The sequence below is a fragment of the Heterocephalus glaber genome, unplaced genomic scaffold, assembly GCF_053883595.1.
Source record: "Heterocephalus glaber isolate CG9 unplaced genomic scaffold, H.glaber_assembly_v1.0 deba00000818, whole genome shotgun sequence".
Taxonomy (NCBI): domain Eukaryota; kingdom Metazoa; phylum Chordata; class Mammalia; order Rodentia; family Bathyergidae; genus Heterocephalus; species Heterocephalus glaber.
This window is the reverse complement of record NW_028258164.1, coordinates 18,169,568-18,186,110: the sequence shown is the minus strand read 5'-3', so window position 1 is coordinate 18,186,110 and position 16,543 is coordinate 18,169,568. Positions and strand designations below refer to the sequence as shown.

The window sequence follows — 16,543 nt, the reverse complement described above, 5'->3', positions numbered from 1 at the left end:
TGGTGCTGGGCTGTGTAGACAGGTGCCTTCCAGCTGTAGGTTAGTTTTCAGCTTGGCTAGTTCAAAGGGGTACTTTATGTCTGTTTCTGACTTCATATTTACATCTACCTAGAACTACATATCTAGATCTGTACCATAGCTATATTCATATAATTATATTTTAGTAACTATAATATATTCATATTATAACTTTATTTTTTCTATGTCAACATTTCTATATCTACATAACTGTATTCATTTCTATGTTAGTATCTGTAACTACATCCATGTCTCTAACTCTTTCTCTCATATGCATAGCATTTAATGTTGAGAGCCTTTCTGGTGTTACTTTGATCTCTCTCTTCCTCTGCCTCCCTGCCCCCTCTCCCTCTCTCCTGTTGAATCCAACAGGAGCAGAAAAGAGAGCTCTGCACTTGAAGCTGATGTCTGTAGTTTAGAACCACCTGTCATTTATTACCTGTGCAATCCTAGCTATGCTATTTAATCTCGTTATATTTGTTTCCCCATTTGCAATTGTGAATTTAAACAACAGATAACATGTGCATTGTAGTTTATGATGTGATGTTCATATTGGGAGGACCCACAGAGTACAGGAGGGAGATGTCCGGCCACCTGCTCTCCAGCTCTGGTAAGTCTGTGGCATGGATGAGTGCTAAGCCTGCATGGTCTCAGAGCCTCTGTTTTCTCATCTATAAGAGTGTCAGTTTACTACACTAGAAGACATAGCCCTCGACAGGCACTGTCTCACCAGCCACTAGGGAATCTGAGGCAGGAGAATCACAAGTATGAGACTAACTTGGGCAAATTAGTGAGATCCTGTCTCAAAATAAAAAGGGCCGGGGATGTAGTTCAGTGGTAGTGTGCTTATGTAGCATGTGAAGAGCCCTCTGTTAGATCTCAGTAGTGAAAAGGAAGGAAGGAAGAGAGGGAGGAAAGGAGGAAGGGAGGGAGACAGATACAGCTTTAAGATCTGTACCAAATCTGAATCCACGGTTAAAGAAAAATTTAAGTGGGATTAAAGAGATCACCTTTGGTCCCAAATATCCCAATACTCTTAATTCTTTTTTTTTCCCCATTAACTTTATTGGTACATTTTAGGTATAAAATACAGTTACATTCATCATTGGGATCTTGTACCATTACATGAGTCTCTTGGTTCTTATTTTTTTCCCCTTCCCTTGCCCTCCCTTCACCCCCTCCACCCTTCCCTATTTGCAAAGACTTTGTTTCCATTTTTTTCCTTTTCTCATATTTTTTCCTTTCCCTTTTTTCCCTTCCCCTACCCCTCCCAATTCCCCTGCTCTTTTAGACCTTTTCTTCCTGTTACACAATATCAGTTATACATTTTTAAAATTACAATATTAAGATCTAAGAGACATTACCACAGATTTTACAGAATTTAAAAGGATATAGAAAGCATATTTCAAAAATCTATTTTGAAATAAATTTGACAACTTATAAGAAGTACCTTGGAAGAAAAATTAATGAAACTAACTCTGGAGGAAATATAAAATTTGAATAGCACCTATTAAAGAAAGTATATTCCTAACATGAAAACCTACCTATATGACAACAGCAGGCTCATAAACATTTTAACTGATAAATTATATCAAACAATTAAAGCAGAAAAAATAAGGAAGACTTCTCCCCTCATTTTAGGAACTCAACATTGTGCTAATCCTAAAACTGGATAAAGATAATAGAAGAAAAAAAGTATGAACATAGATAGAAATTTGTTTAACAAAACAAACTCTTAGAAGTCAGATCTGGCAGTATGTAGAAAGTGGTTTTGTTATAGGGATGGCAGTGTTGGTTCAGCATTGGAAGATCCACCCCCAAAAGCCATCATTTAAACAGAGGAAAGGAAAAAGCCATATGATCCTGTCACTAGTTGGAGAAAATGTATTGGACCAAATTCTACATCTGTTCATGGTAAAAGCTATCAGGAGACTAGAAGTAGAACAGAAACTTCTCAACAAATTAAAGACATGTACTCCATGCTTCCAGTGAGAACGCCTTATATGAATGTAGAAGATACAATGCTTTCTCCTTAAGGTGGGGAACAAGGGCAGATATGCTTATTCTTTATCTGTCCATTGAACTTTGAAACCTAGTCCCCACCAAAATAGTCTGGCAATAAAATGACACAACTAGGATAGGATTGGCACAGCAGAAGCAAAATCTTTATATGTAGATGAAATGATCATCTACAGAGAAAATACTAAGAAATCTCTAGGAGCCCCTAGAACTTGTTCTCGAATTTAGCAGGATTAGAAAACACAAGGTATGTATAAAAATTCAGGTCTGTGTATACTTGCTATAAATGAAGAGCTAGATATTGAAATTTAAAAGTTATGTAGGAGTACAAAGGACCAAGAAAAGTTAAAAACAAAAACAAAAACAAAAACAGTGTTGGAAGACGTTTAGTACCCAATTTTAAGACGTCTTCTAAAGCTACAATAATCAAGGCAGTGTTGGTGTAAGGAAAGACATATAGATCATTGGAATAAAACAGAGAATCTAGAAATAGAACCACACATATATGGTCTACTGAGTTTTGAAAGATTATATAACATTAGCATTTTATAGAATATAAACTCAATTCAAGAGCCGAGGAAGAGATTGTGTCTTCAGCAAATGGCACTAGAACACCTGGTATCTGTATATAAAAAAATTAACCTCAACCCTTTTTTTTCAATACATGAAAATAACTTGAAGGGATCTATGAACCTAAATATGAAAGCCTAAAAGTATAAAACTTTAAGAAGAAATTATAAGGGAAACTATTTATGAATTCAGGGTAGGCAAGAACTACCTAGGATACAAAAAACATGATGTATAAAAGAAAAAAATTGATAAATGAGATTCCATCAAAATTTAGAGCTTTAAATTACATCAATTAAAATGAAAAGTAGTCCTTAAACAGACCATATTTACAATACATATAACCTATGAGCAGAATATATAAAGAATTCTTAGAGCTCATTAACAGACAACCCAATTAAAATGTAGACATAAGATGATAAATAGCCAGTATAGCACAAGGAATGGTGTGCAACTCTAGAATCAGAAAAATACTAATCAGTACAATAATAAGATTGCATTCTACATTCATTAGGGAGATGAAGTTAAAAGTTTTAAAAGCCTTGTCATGACTTTTTCTTTTTGTTGGATTCTCCCCCTTTGCGTTTAATTTGTCACGCCCAGTGGATTCATTCTGCTGGGTTTCCTGGGGTTGTGATCCTCATTGTCTTTTCCTAGGGTATAGTCTAAAATTTTTTGGAGTGCCGGTTTGGTATTCATGAAGTTCCTGAGGTGCTCTTTATCATGAAAGTATCTTATTTCTCCATCAATTTTGAAAGATAGTTTTGCAGGGTCCATCAATCTGGGTTGGAAGCTGTTTTCCTTTAGGGCTTGAAATACATCACTCCAAGCTCTTCTTGCCTTGAGGGTTTGCATTGAGAAGTCTGCTGTGATTCTGATGGGCTTTCCTTTGTATGTGCTTTGTTTCTTTTCTCTCACTGCTTGTAGAATTTTGTTCTTCCGTTGGATTTCTGGAATCCTAACTATTATATGCCTATGTGTAGATTTTTTTAGATTAAGGCTAGCTGGAGTCCTATATGCCTCACTTATCTGTATGTCAAGTTCTTTTCCCCTGCTTGTGAAGTTTTCTGCCATCACTTCTGTGAAGAGTTTTTTTATGTCATCTGCACTCTCTCCTCTTTCTTCATTGACTCCAATCAGTCTTATGTTATTCTTCTTTGCATCATCTAGCAGCTGCTGGATTGATTTCTCATGTTCCCTTACAATTTTAAAGCAATTTTTCTTTTCGTCCTCACTAATTGTAATCTTATCTTCTATATGTGAAATTCTATCCTCACATTGGTTCATTCTGCTGTGCAGACTTTCGATGGAGTTTTTAATCTCTTGGACATCTGTTTGTATCTGTTTTATGGATTCCATTTGTTTCCTATGTTGGGATTCCATCATGTTCCTCAGATCCTCTATTTTTTTATCTGTGTCCTCTCTAGATTTATTAATCATGTCTTGCACCATGAGCAAAATCTTTGCTGTTATCTGAGTAATTATTTCTGATTTCATTTTTCCCAGATCCTCTTTTGTTGCCAGTTCAGAGAGTCCAGGTGGTTGAGTATCAGATTCTTCCATCTCATTTCCCTTTGGGGTTGCTATAGGTGATCCAGAAGTCTGTTTTTGAGACTTGTTTAGGTGTCTTCTCATTTCCACGGGAGGGGGTGCTTTTGGCACCCACGTGGCTCACCTTCTCCGACCTAGGAGCCTGGGATGGCCGTGGGGGAGCTTCCTTCCAGGTGCTGGGCCTGGCTGAGCTTCACTGCCCTAGGAGCCTGGGATGGAGGTGGGGAGCTTCCTTCCGGGTGCTGGGACCGGCTGAGCTTCTCTCAATACTCTTAATTCTTGCCGGGCACCTCCTCTCAGCCCTTTGGGGCTAGGAGTTGGTCTTATTAGGACTGTGAACCTATAGCGTGGCTCCAGCGCCCCCTGGCTCTGCTTCGGCTCACAGCTGTTGTCTTCCTGTCCCATTCTGTGATGCTGTCGCAGCCCTGGTCAGACCTGGGTGCCAGTTAATGATGCTTTCTGTACAAGCGGTGTTTCCCAGCAGGCGCTGTCTGGGTGGCTTATGCACTGCAGTTTCAAGTGTGTAGGGTGGAGCACCCTTTGGGTGGTTGGAAGACTTCTTGCAGAGGTGACAAGCAATCTGTTTATTTCTGCATCTGTTGGAGGGGTCATCTTCCAGCACCATCTACATGAATTTATAGCAGTGATCTCTTCCCTTCCCAAGTCACAACCGAGGAAGTCAACAGAATTCTTACTGTGTAATGTCACAGGAAGCAACCAGATCCAACACAAAGTTCTCAGCTGGGTTCTATTTTTGTGTGTGTTTGGCTCTCTGCTTTATAGTCACAGAGACCTTCCAGAAGCACACTCTTAAGCAATAAGCCAGCCCTGCCTGGAACCCATGCTTTTCTGATCCTCCCAGGTCACAAGACCTCACTGTGTGCTCTGTCACTGGTAAGCAGCTCTTCAGCTCTGCTCCCTGAGTGATGTTTAGGTCCTGGGGATTTGTTAACATGTTTACAGGTGAGCACAGGGCAGTGTAAACCTGGTGTGCCTGCAGCATCAGATATCCTACTTTTGAAGTTTGTGTTGCAGTGGTGACCCCACTGACTTCCTGAGTGGAGTGGTCTTAGGATACTCACTGGAAATAGGTTTAAAATGCTGTGAGAGGGCCGGGGATTTAGCTCAGTGGTTTCGCCACCTGGTGCACAAGCGCAAGGACCCAAGTTTGATCTCCTGTACCAAAAAAAAAAAAAGCTGTGAGAGGGGACATGCATACAGGATGTTAGGAGCACCACTGTGCCAGTGCAAAAGGTGGCCAAAGTGCCTGTCAGTGTGATGGTCACTTCAGTGGGCCTCGCCAGCTCCTGCAGCACCACTGGGCTGGGTGCCTGCCCTGTGCCTGGGAGGTGGCAGCAACCACCATGCCCTATCTTCCACTCTTCCTAGCAGCTTAGGTGACATAAATGGCTGTGACAAGACCTAGCTGCTGTGATGGGTGTGCCCCACCCTGGGGAGAGATGGTGGTGCTGAGGGGTCTCCTGTTCCCAGAGAGACTTCTCATGCTTTGTGCCCAGGCTTCACTTTGGCCCAGACCCAGGGGCTGACAAAATTATGACACTTCACTTAAAGATGCTTAAGTGTTATAAAAATGCCAATTCTCCCTAAGTCAACTCCAACCATGTATCAAGAGGATTTGGGAGTGAGGTAATGAGAAAGAATGTTGAAATTCATCTGGAAAATAGACATTTGGGTAGAACCAGGAAGTCTGAGGCCAGGTCCTGGGATGCTTGTGTCTGGGGTCAGCACTGGGCCTGGAACTCCTGGGCAGTGTGTTTTCCAAGGGCCCAGGTGTGAAGCAACCTCTGTGCCCAGGGGAGGGGGACTTCCAGCTGGCCATCCTTCCCAGATGCAGGGGATCCACCCTCACCTGACTGCCCCAGAGTTGGGGTCTAGGCTGCCCCTGGGAGTGCTGGGTGAGGCCCAGGTCCTCCTGTGTCAAATCCCTGCCTCTCCCCTGGCTGCTAGGAGCCTGAGAATAGGACCTACTCCCTGTACTGCCAGCTTGGGCCCTGTCTCTGGCAGCACCTCTTGGAATCTTCCACCGGGGAGGAGCCCTGGGGGTGCTGTGACAGCCTGGCCACTGAGGAGCCTCTTTTGGGAGCCTTGAACTCGTCCCAAGGGGCTGGGCCCCCAGGACCTACACAAATGCGTGAAGAATACATGTAAAGATGCATGTTCTGGTGTTGTTTAATGAACAAAAAACAGAAGAACACTGAGGGACAACTGGATGTCCAACCACGAGACTAGCTAAACGAAAACAAGTGTTACCAGTCCATGGACTGGTGGTCAAGTATGAAAAAGAACAAGATCTCTATGCAGCGCATGGGAAAATAGCCAAGACATGTTAGGTAAAAATGCCAAGGAGCAAAATAGAGCTCAGTTGTATAATCTTAAAATCCTGAAATATGTGTAGAAAATTATGGAAGAATGGCTAGAAACCCTTAACCCCTAGTTGCTTCTAGAGAAAGGATCTGAGGATGAGGGGAGGTTAACGTACGTGTGTGTGTGTGTGTGTGCGTGTGTTTGTGTGTGTGTGCGCATGCGCCCATGCGTGTGGTATCAGGAATTGAACTCAGGGCCTCGAAATGTGCCCATCTTAGGCGACTGTGGTGTTAGAGGAAGAGATTAGGACTCATACACACACAGAGGCTTGGCCATGTACGGGAAGCTGTGGTCTGAAGGCCAAGGACAGAAGCCTGAGGAGGAGCTGGCCTGAGACTCTTGGCCTTAGACTTCCAGCCTCCAGCCAGGCAGGGTCTGCAGTGCTTCACAGTCACTGAGCAGATGCGAATACTGCATCACTCTCCATGGACCTCCTACCCCTGTGTCTGTACACACTGTCTTCTCCCACAACTAGAAAAAGGAATTCAAAAAACCCAAGAAGCTAGCTATGGTGGTGCATGCCTGTGATCCCAGCATGAGTTCAAGGCCAGTCTGAACCACACAGTGAGACTGTGTCTCAAAAACCAAACCAGAACAGAACAATCAAGGCTGGTGAGAGTGTGTGAGTCATGTGACAGAATACATGTTTCTGGGCTCAGTTTCATGGATCTAAAACGTTTCCTGAGGAGAATCCCACATTCCCTGTAGGGTCTCTTGCCCCACCTCTGCAGATACCTAGGGTGTCCAGGCTCCTCCATTTCCAGTCGAAGTGCCGCCTTCTACCATCGGGTTGTTACTGTTGATTCACAGTGTGTGCCTTGGGAGACAATTAAGATCCAAACCTGGGCCGGGGATTTAGCTCAGTGGTTTCACCACCTGCTGCGCAAGCGCAAGGACCCGAGTTCCATCCCCGGTACCAAAAAAAAAAAAAACACAAAAAAATCCAAACCTAGCAATTTCCAACAGAGGGACTTGGGGATTTAGGATGAGTCACTTGTGGTGATGCAAGGTTTTGCTTCTGTTACCCTACAGGAACCAGTGGAACTGTCAGGACAGCAAGTATTAAGAAATTATATGGATCTAGGTTTGATTCTAGCCTGTGTAGACAGGTCAGGTCACTTAACCTCTCTGAGCCTTGGTGTCTTCAATGGTCCAGGGAGCTGACAATATCTGTTTCACGGAGTTATTGTGATGCATGCAGAATGCCTGTAATATAGCAATTATTCCACAAACTGGTTCCCATTATCCTCGCTTACTCAATTGCATATTTAATCCCATGTTTATTCAACAAAGACTTAATGAGCTCCTGTCATGTGCCAGGCACGGTACTGTGCAGACTGAAAGCAAATCCATATGCTCATAACTTCGGTGGCCCTGTTGTAAAGAAATGAAACAAGGTGAGGTTAGCATAATAGGGTTGGTTAGGTGCCACTTTAGCTGCTGGTCTGCTGTGCCTCTCTAAGGTGTCTCTCTGATGCTGAGCTGTATGGGATGAGTAGGGGCCAGTGGTGATGGGCACCTGGAGAGGGCACAGCCAGGACTAAGTCAGGTTGGTGAGGTGGCAGGATGGGTCCTGAGGTCTCTTTGGGTCTTGGCTAGGGGAGTGAGGTAGGAAGCCACAGCAGAGGGTCCCAGCAGATTTATGGGCTGAGAGGACTTGGAGGGTTGGGGAGGAGAGGCTGAGGTGGACAGAAAGGCCAGCCCAGGGGCTCCTGTGAGATGAGGTGGCTGTAGACCAGCAAGGTGTGAGGTGGAAATCAAGGAATGCTGGGTCATAGCACCCACAATACCTGTACCTGTGACAGACCGGAAGGGGGACATTAGGAAAAGTGTGGGCATCGAGATGAGCCTTGGGTTTGCACCAAGCTACTGGCACCCATTAATGTCTTCCTGTCCAACCCAGGAGAATGCCAAGAGAAGGACGGAATGGCTTGAATGTGGCTGCTCCCCTCTGAAATGCATGTTGACATTTGCCAGGTGGTAGTGTTGGTAGGTGGGCCTGGTGGTCTCAAGAGGATAGATTAAATCTGAGAGCAGCTGGTGATGAAAGTTCCTCTGGGCTCCCCAGCAGAGCCAGAAGGCAGAGGGGTGAAAGACGTAACTTTGTGGCTATTTTTGAAGTCTACCATCCTAGGTTAAGTGTTGCAAGTACCAATGACAGGGAAATGAATAAAATGAAAGATGTCTATAGACAACTAGATAAAAGAAACTCAAAGGGTTTAGATGAGTGCAATGTTCGATCAGGAGGCTCTGAAATACTGAATGCATCCACTTTCTGGAATATGTGTCTAAATGCCACACACCTTAAAACCTGATCTGCTTAACCTCTTATTTGGAGAGATTAACCCAGAAATTATCTAGGTCAGTTCAGGGAGGTATTTAATCCAGCGCTCAGAATGTGGGTGGCCAGAAGCACAGACTTAAGAGACTGCTACCCTACTTCTTTAGGGTTGAGACATTTTAAAATACAAAGGTGAACACTGGATCCAGCCCCTGCAAAGTTGTTCCTGGTTGCTGATGAAGGTTGGAACACGCTTTAGACCCTCCAGGTTGCCCCACCTCAACACCCAGGAGCAATTTAAATAGCTTTCTCTTAGCCAAGTAACCTCTAAAGCAAAATTATAAATATTGCTTTCAATCAATTTTAGCCAGTGTGGCGGGGCTGGTCTGTAACCCCAGCGCTTGGAAGGTAGAGGCCGGAGGACTGTTAGTTTGAACCTCTCTGAAAAAGCAAAACAAAACAAACTTCCAGTTTTGTAACAAAAACAAATGAAGGACAATATGGAACGGGGGTGAATCATTACGCTTGGATATTCCGCGGTGCAGAAAGCGCCCTGGAGTAGCCAAGTACCTGCGGGCCGCGCTATCTAGGTCCTCCAGAGTGCGCCGGCCGCGCCCTTATCGCTCGCACCCGGCCCAGCCCGACCTGGACCTATTCGGCTGCGCGAGTTCCCGCCGAGATCGCGGCCTCCGCCCGGGGAGGACACTCTGAGGGGCTGTGGGTGACGAACTCCCGTGGGGACCACTCCACCAAGTGTCCTGCACCTCCAGGGAACCGCAAGCGCCTCGTAACCCTGGACCAACGCCCCGCCTCCGGTGCAGGCCCCGCCCCCGGCGCAGGCCTCGCGCCCCGCCCCCCCGCTCCCCGGCGCCTGCGCACCTCTCTGACGCGCGGCGCTCTCGGTTGACGTACGGCTCCGCCCCGCCCCTCCCGGCGCCCGCCCCGCCCCCCCGCCGCCGAAGCGCTGTAGTCCCTCAGCCTAGGCGGAAGACCGCTTGAGGCGACGCCTTCGCTACCCCGCTGCGCTTGGTCTCGGTGCCCGCCCGCGAGCGATGGTTCGGCGGAGCGCGCGGAGCAGGGCGGCGCAGCGGCGAGCATGAAGGAGGATGGAAGGGCAGGACGAGGTGTCGGCGCGGGAGCAGCACTTCCACAGCCAAGTGCGGGAGTCCACGGTGAGTGGCCGCAACCGCGTCCCCGTCCCGGCCTCGCCCCTCGGCCCTCGCCCCTCGCCCCGCACCCGCCACGGGCCACCCCGCGTCGCCACCCCGCCATGGCACCTGCGTTCCCCGCGGTCCACGTCCTCCGCCTTCCGCGGCGGCCGCGCAGGTGTGACCAGGGACGAGGGACGGGAGGACGGGAGGACAGAGGGGTCGTGGGACGAGGGACAGGGGGTGGAGGGGACAAGAGGTTTGGGGGACCGGGGACGGGTAGGGGAGAGGGAGACGGGACAGCGGACTGAAGGGGGGATGACGGGGAGACTAGAGACGGGAACAAGGGGAAAGGGCAGAGGAAGATCAGGGGACAAAGGATAGGCGGGTGGGGGTCAGGTAGATTTGGGGACGGGGGTCAGGGTTGCCGGGGTACAGAAGACCGGGAGACGGGAACAGGAGAATTGGGGGGGATCAGGGAAACGGGGGGAGGAGGAATGGGGGGACCAGGGAACAGAGGACAGGGGGATGGGGTTGGAGGATGAAGTGGGAGGGGAAGGGGGATTGAAGGGCAGGGGACAGGGTATGGGAGTTTAGGAGGCTGGGGGACAGGGGAACAGGGAGATGGGGAGGCAAGGCACCGACTCTCCCTGAGTGGCACTGGACCGTGACTGCCGGCTCCAGAGGGGCCGAGCCTTCCAGTGCCTATCCCACACGATGCCATGCCCGTGTGACAACTGTCTGTCCGACCGTCATATGGATCCATCTATCCATTTGTCTATCAGTGGATCATCAGTGTGTTTGTGTTTACTCCTGTCCTCCCAAACCTGTGCTGGAGTCAGTCACATCTTGGTTTGAGGTAAAAAAATTCTAGTTTAGAATTCACCCACTTTCTGTAGTGCCTGATCGTCGTCGTCGTCATCATCATCTTCATCATCTTCTTCATCATCATCATCTTCTTCGTCGTCTTCCTCCACCTCTTCCCCTTCTTCTTCCTTCTTCTTCTTTCTTCTTTTTTTTTTTTTCGTCATTTGAGACAGGGTCTCACTATGTAGTCCAGGCTGGCCTTGACCTCTCAAGTGCTGGGATCACAGGCATACAACAACACCATGCCCGGCTGTAGTCCCCGATCTACAGAGTGGAATTTGGTGCAGCAGATTCAGTTTTATTTTCATTTTAAAAAGGGAAGCTTGGGTGCACAGAGAAGTATGTGGATCTCATGCTAGGCACACTGGTGCGGTGGTGGGTCCAGTCTGAGGAACAGCTCCTCTGCTCCTGCCCACCTCTGCCTTGCCCTTCCCTGGCACTCTTGGAAGGAGGATGATCACTGGCTCTAACTCCGTGGACTAGAATCTGTTTAGCTTTGAACGCAGTACAAATGGAATTTTACAGTGTGCACTCTTGTGTCTCGTTTCTTTCATTCAGCAATGTTTGTGAACTGTCTCCACTTTGCAGGTGGTTATAATTCATTCTCAATGGCATAGTTATGTGGCCATAGCATAATTTATTTATTTTTCCATTTTGCTGTTGGTGGGTACTTCAGCAGTTTCTAGGTTTTGACAATATTTTTACCTGTATCTTTTGGTGACTATGTGTGCGCATTTCTGGGGTATAGACCTAGGAATCAAATCACTGGGTTAGAAGGTACACGTTTGTGTGTTTTTGGTATTGGTGGATGATTTTAAACAGTTTTCTAAAGTGGTTGCACTGGCTTACATTCCTTTCAGCAATGCATGAGAGATTTGCTTGCCTCTCATTTCTACCAGCACTTGGTATTTTCCAACCATTTTTATTTTACCAACCGTGTCATAGTATTCGTTATTGGGACTGATCAGACCCCCAGTCACCTGACCAAGGGTATGGCGCAGGATAACAAAAGACAAGACAAGATCTTTACTGCATAAAAGGGGCCCAGGATGGTGAAAGCTCTTACCAAGCTAAGACGCTGTCTCCTGGAGCTTGCCTGGAGCACTATTTATTGAACACACAACTTCTTGAGGGGGCAAGGAGTGGTGGAGGGAGGGAACAGTGGAGTGGAGAGTACTGATGTGAGCCGGGTGCGAGCCACAGAGGAACATTGTAGCAGGAAGAGATCATTGATTAATGGGAAATTTGTTTTTTCCATTAGATTAATTTTTGCTTCTATAGAAATTTTGTGTGCCAGTCATGTTGCCCTTAGCTGCAATATTGTCTTGCCATCCAAGATGTTACAGCATCATGGGTCATTGGGACCTCCACTGTGACCAGTGGCATGGGGAGTTGTTCTGTTTCCACACACAAACTGCTGGCTCTTCAGACAAGCCATTGTGAGCTAATAGGCAGACTCAGACTTTTAATATGAAAAGCCATTTTATAAATTTGCAGCTTGCTCAGGGTAGTCTCCATCAATTTATTAAACAAAGTGTTTGAATTTGCATTTTCCTGATGATTAATAAATTTGAGCACTTGCTTATGTTTATTGGCCATTAGGAATCTTCTGTTGTAAAGTGTGTTCAAAGTTTTGGACCCACTCTAAAGTTGGTTTTTCTTTTTAATATTGATTTGTAAGAGTTCTTTATTCTAGATGTAGTGTCTTGGCTGGCTGTATGCATTGCAAATATTTTTCTCATTGTGTATTCACACTCAGTTATATCTTCTGATAAACAGAAATTCTTGATTTTAATGTAGTTCATTAAAAATTTGTTTTATGTTAGCACTATTTATATCCTGATTAAGAAATCCATGCTTACTCCAAGGTTATGAGTAAGCAAGGATTATACTTTTCTCTAGATGCTTTATTGAATCACTGTTCCCATTTAAATTTACAATCCATCTGGAATTAATTTTTGTGTATAGCTTGAGGTAGGAATCATATTTTTTTAACCTACATGAATGTTTAATCATTTCAACACCATTTATAATCTTTGTCTGAAATTAGATAACTATATGTTTGTGAAGCTTAATTTTGGACTCTGTGCGGTTCCTTTGGTCTGTCTTTGGCTTTATTTCTAATTAATTTAGATATTTGTAATTTGGATCTAGAAAGGGTGTTACGGTAGTCCAGAGCTTTGTTACCTTTGTCTCCTAGCTTGGCGACAACTCGGTTTTGGCACTGATTGTAGAATTTCTTAGTTCTTCCCCTTTTCATCCCCATTTCCCTCAACCCAGCACCCCTGGGTGGTGAGGTACACTCCACCTTACACACAGCCAGCGTAGACAGTGACCAAGTTCAGTGGGTTTCCAGTTTGGCATTTCTTCCTCACATTGTTCATATGTAAATATAAATAATTTGCTTTTTTCCCCTAGGACAGACAAATTTTAAAAATTATTCAGCTCTTTTCATTTTTGCCATATAATGCCATAATTTTTGTTTAGCTTTTTTGTTGTGACAAAATATATATAACATACAGTTTACCATTTTTAAATGTTTAATTGGGCAGCATTAAGTAATTCACCATGTTGTGTAAATATCACCACTGTCCATCTGCAGAACTTTTTCTTCACCTCAAGCTGAAACTCTTCTATTATTTAGTAACTGCCTCTTCCTCACTCCTGCAGGCTGCTGTTCACCACCATGGTACTTTCTGTTTCTATGGATTTAACGATTCTGCACACCTCAGATGAATCGAATTGTCCAATATTTGTCCTTTGTGTCTGGCTTATTTCATTTAGCATGATGCCTTCAGGGTTCATCCACATTGTAGGTATGTCAAGATTTCCTTCCCTGAGGCTGAAGAACATTCTGTTTTTGTCTATCCCATGTTTTGCTTATCCATTTGGTCTTTGCAGACTTAGTTGATGCCACCTTTTCACTGTTCTGAATAATGCAGTGATGATCATGGAAGTACAGTATCTGAAAGTTTCTGTTTTCAGTATACTGTATATCTGAAAGAGATTGCTGGATGATAATCATAGTTAATTTTTTGATGAACTACTGAACTGTTTTCCACAGACATTGGACTGTTTTACCTTTTGAATGTGGCAGGGTTCTTATTTCTCACCAGCACAGGTGTGAAGTGACAGCTCCTTTTAGTTTCAGCTTGCATTGTCCTATTTGTCTTCTTTGGAGAAATGACTAAGTCATTAGCACATTTTTAAACTAGGTTATTAGTTGTTTTTACTTATGAGTTCCATATATACAGATATGTATATATTTTAATCCTTTAAAAAATTTTTTATTTTATTGGTACATTTTAGGTATACAATATAATGACATTCATCATTGAAAATTTGCACCTTTACATAGTCTCTCTTGGTTCTTATTTTTTCCTCCTTCCCCTGCCCTCCCTTCAACCCCTCCATCCCTCCCTATTTACAAAGACTTTCTTTCCATTTTTTCATTTTCTCATATTAATTTCATTCCCTTCTTTCTTTTCCTCTATCCCTCACAATTCCCCTTCCCCTTTGTCCCTTTTCGTCCTATTTCACATTATCTGTTATACCTTTTTTTTTTTTTTTGGGTATTTCAACAAACACACTTGAAATTTATTATTTTTCTGCCTGTCAGGGACAGTAGGTATGCATAAACAGATTTTAACTCTATACATAATTTTCCAAGTATAGAATTAACCAATATAATCTAGACAATTTAACTTATCCTATGACGTATTTTTAGGAATTTGTACCCCTTGGAAAAATTTAGAAGAATTTTAAGACACTGAAGTTTCTTTTAATGCCACATAAGAATGCTATAATGCATAGTTTCCAGTTAAGAAACTGGAACATAATAATGACTTCTTTCCCAAACACCATATTTAAGATTTTTATCAATTTCCTTATCTAATGTACTAATTACTACACTATTCAACCTAAATCATTAGCAAAGTAGCATGAAAAATAAAACTATTAATAAGTAAAGTGTTTACCAAGTACAGCCTGAGAAACTCAGACATTAAGCAAAAAATCATAACAATATATGACTGGGAAGTGATAGATAATTATATTTGATTGAAGAAGTCATTTTATCAGTTTTGTTATTCTTATATACATTATGTTGGTTCACTGTACCCAGAATGTCCCTCAGTCCCATTTCACTGACATAACTGCTTTTAAAGAACTCATCTGAAATTCAAGGTAAATTCAAATTATATTCTCCCTGTGAAAGCATTCTAGAATCTCCACCATTCTTAACTTCCACAGTGATGTTATATATTTATTGAGCATTTATTTTACTCTAACCTGTCATAAAAGTATGCTTAGAAATATTTACTCTAATTTTAAATGCTAGAATGAAAGGAATGATGTTCCTGTTATATAAGTATCATATATACATTCTACTAAAATGAGCATCTGATGAATGTATAATGTATACAGAGTATACATACATTAGTTTAATAACTTTTAAGTGTCATTTTTATCATAACATGAACAGTAATAAAAATCTATGCACTTTAGAAAACTGTTTTTACCTATACTAAAACTGTTAAAAAGAAAACGATATCAGATAGCACAATAAATAATGTTATTGTATACCACGGCAGTGTAAAAGAGATTTATAAAATTGAAAAAAATAAAAAATTTGGATTGTTTCTCTCAGTATGTCATCATTCATAAAAAAAATCAACCTTGAATACTATATACTGCAATAATTAAATTATTCAAAAATGTTTTTGTGCTTTTGTGTATAATGCTTAATTAAACAATTATTCAGGGCTAGAATTGAAACTCAATGTCAGAGATGATTCTGAGCATATGCACGGTTCTTGGTTCAATCCTTATAACAATAAATTATTCAAAAAGAAAATCATAAGTGTTAGCAGAAAAGAATGGGATATTGACTAGATTATAAACTATCCAGTTCAAAGTTATGATATAAATATTTTATATGGTAAACTGTTTTGGTGTGTATGGGGAATTAAAAATCTCATAAATAAGTGATTGAAATATTTTAATATTTTTTTTCCTGTGTTTGTTTAGATATCAATTTCATTTAAAAGCAGTGATTTAATGCATTTTATTTTATATATGAAAAATACTATAAAAAGACCAGAAATAACAGAAATGTCCTCAAATGCCTAAATGGCACCCTTTCTAAGAAATAAAAACAAATGGAATTTGTTACCTGTGAAACTGTTTCTGACATTTGCAATGTCTGATGGTGCACAGGTGGTTTTTATTAAAGCATTTGCACTTTCTTTGTGAAACAAAATTTATACACTAGAGATGTCCTTCTGTCATTATTTGTAAAAGCTTAGGGATTTAGAAAATCCATACTAAAGCCTTCCTTCATCTCTTCCTTCTATAACTACTGCAAAGCAAGGACATTTATTTGGGACACAATCCCAAAAAGAATAATGTATATTTTGTTGTTCCTTTGGTACTGCTGCTGATTTTGAAGACAGAAGATGAGTGTAATTATATCTTTTTAAATAGTCTATCCAGTTCATTCTCATGTAGCTTTTTTATATTTAAAATACGAAGTTGAATATATTGTCCATTCGAAAATATTTACTTGACTCACAACCAATACTGAACACAAGCAAATTTCTTCAGTGCCAAAAGAGCTGATTTTGAGCAGACCATACATCTAGGTCATTTTTGAAATTGATAATCTGACTGACATAGGCAAAGTAGAGCATCAGGATATAATTATACT

General features: G+C 42.7%; 1 protein-coding gene and 1 long non-coding RNA gene across 4 annotated transcripts in view; one reads left to right on the top strand and one right to left on the bottom strand.

Annotated features, from left to right (window-relative positions):
- Nucleotides 1–263: 263 nt before the first annotated feature.
- LOC110345040 (uncharacterized) lies at nucleotides 264–9,639 on the bottom strand. Its single transcript, XR_015449962.1, has 3 exons — nucleotides 9,392–9,639; nucleotides 7,276–7,914; nucleotides 264–5,331 (listed from the first exon to the last, which is right to left on the bottom strand). It is a non-coding gene; the product is annotated as an uncharacterized LOC110345040 (long non-coding RNA).
- Nucleotides 9,640–9,758: 119 nt separating this feature from the next.
- The window catches only part of Lmbr1 (limb development membrane protein 1), a 149,679-nt gene continuing 142,894 nt past the window's right edge, over nucleotides 9,759–16,543 (top strand). For all 3 annotated transcript variants that reach the window (XM_087207839.1, XM_087207840.1, XM_004860331.3), the window contains exon 1: nucleotides 9,759–9,993. In XM_087207839.1, coding sequence (XP_087063965.1) covers nucleotides 9,918–9,993 — 76 coding nt within the window. In that variant the 5' untranslated portion in view covers nucleotides 9,759–9,917. The remainder of the gene's footprint in view (nucleotides 9,994–16,543) is intronic.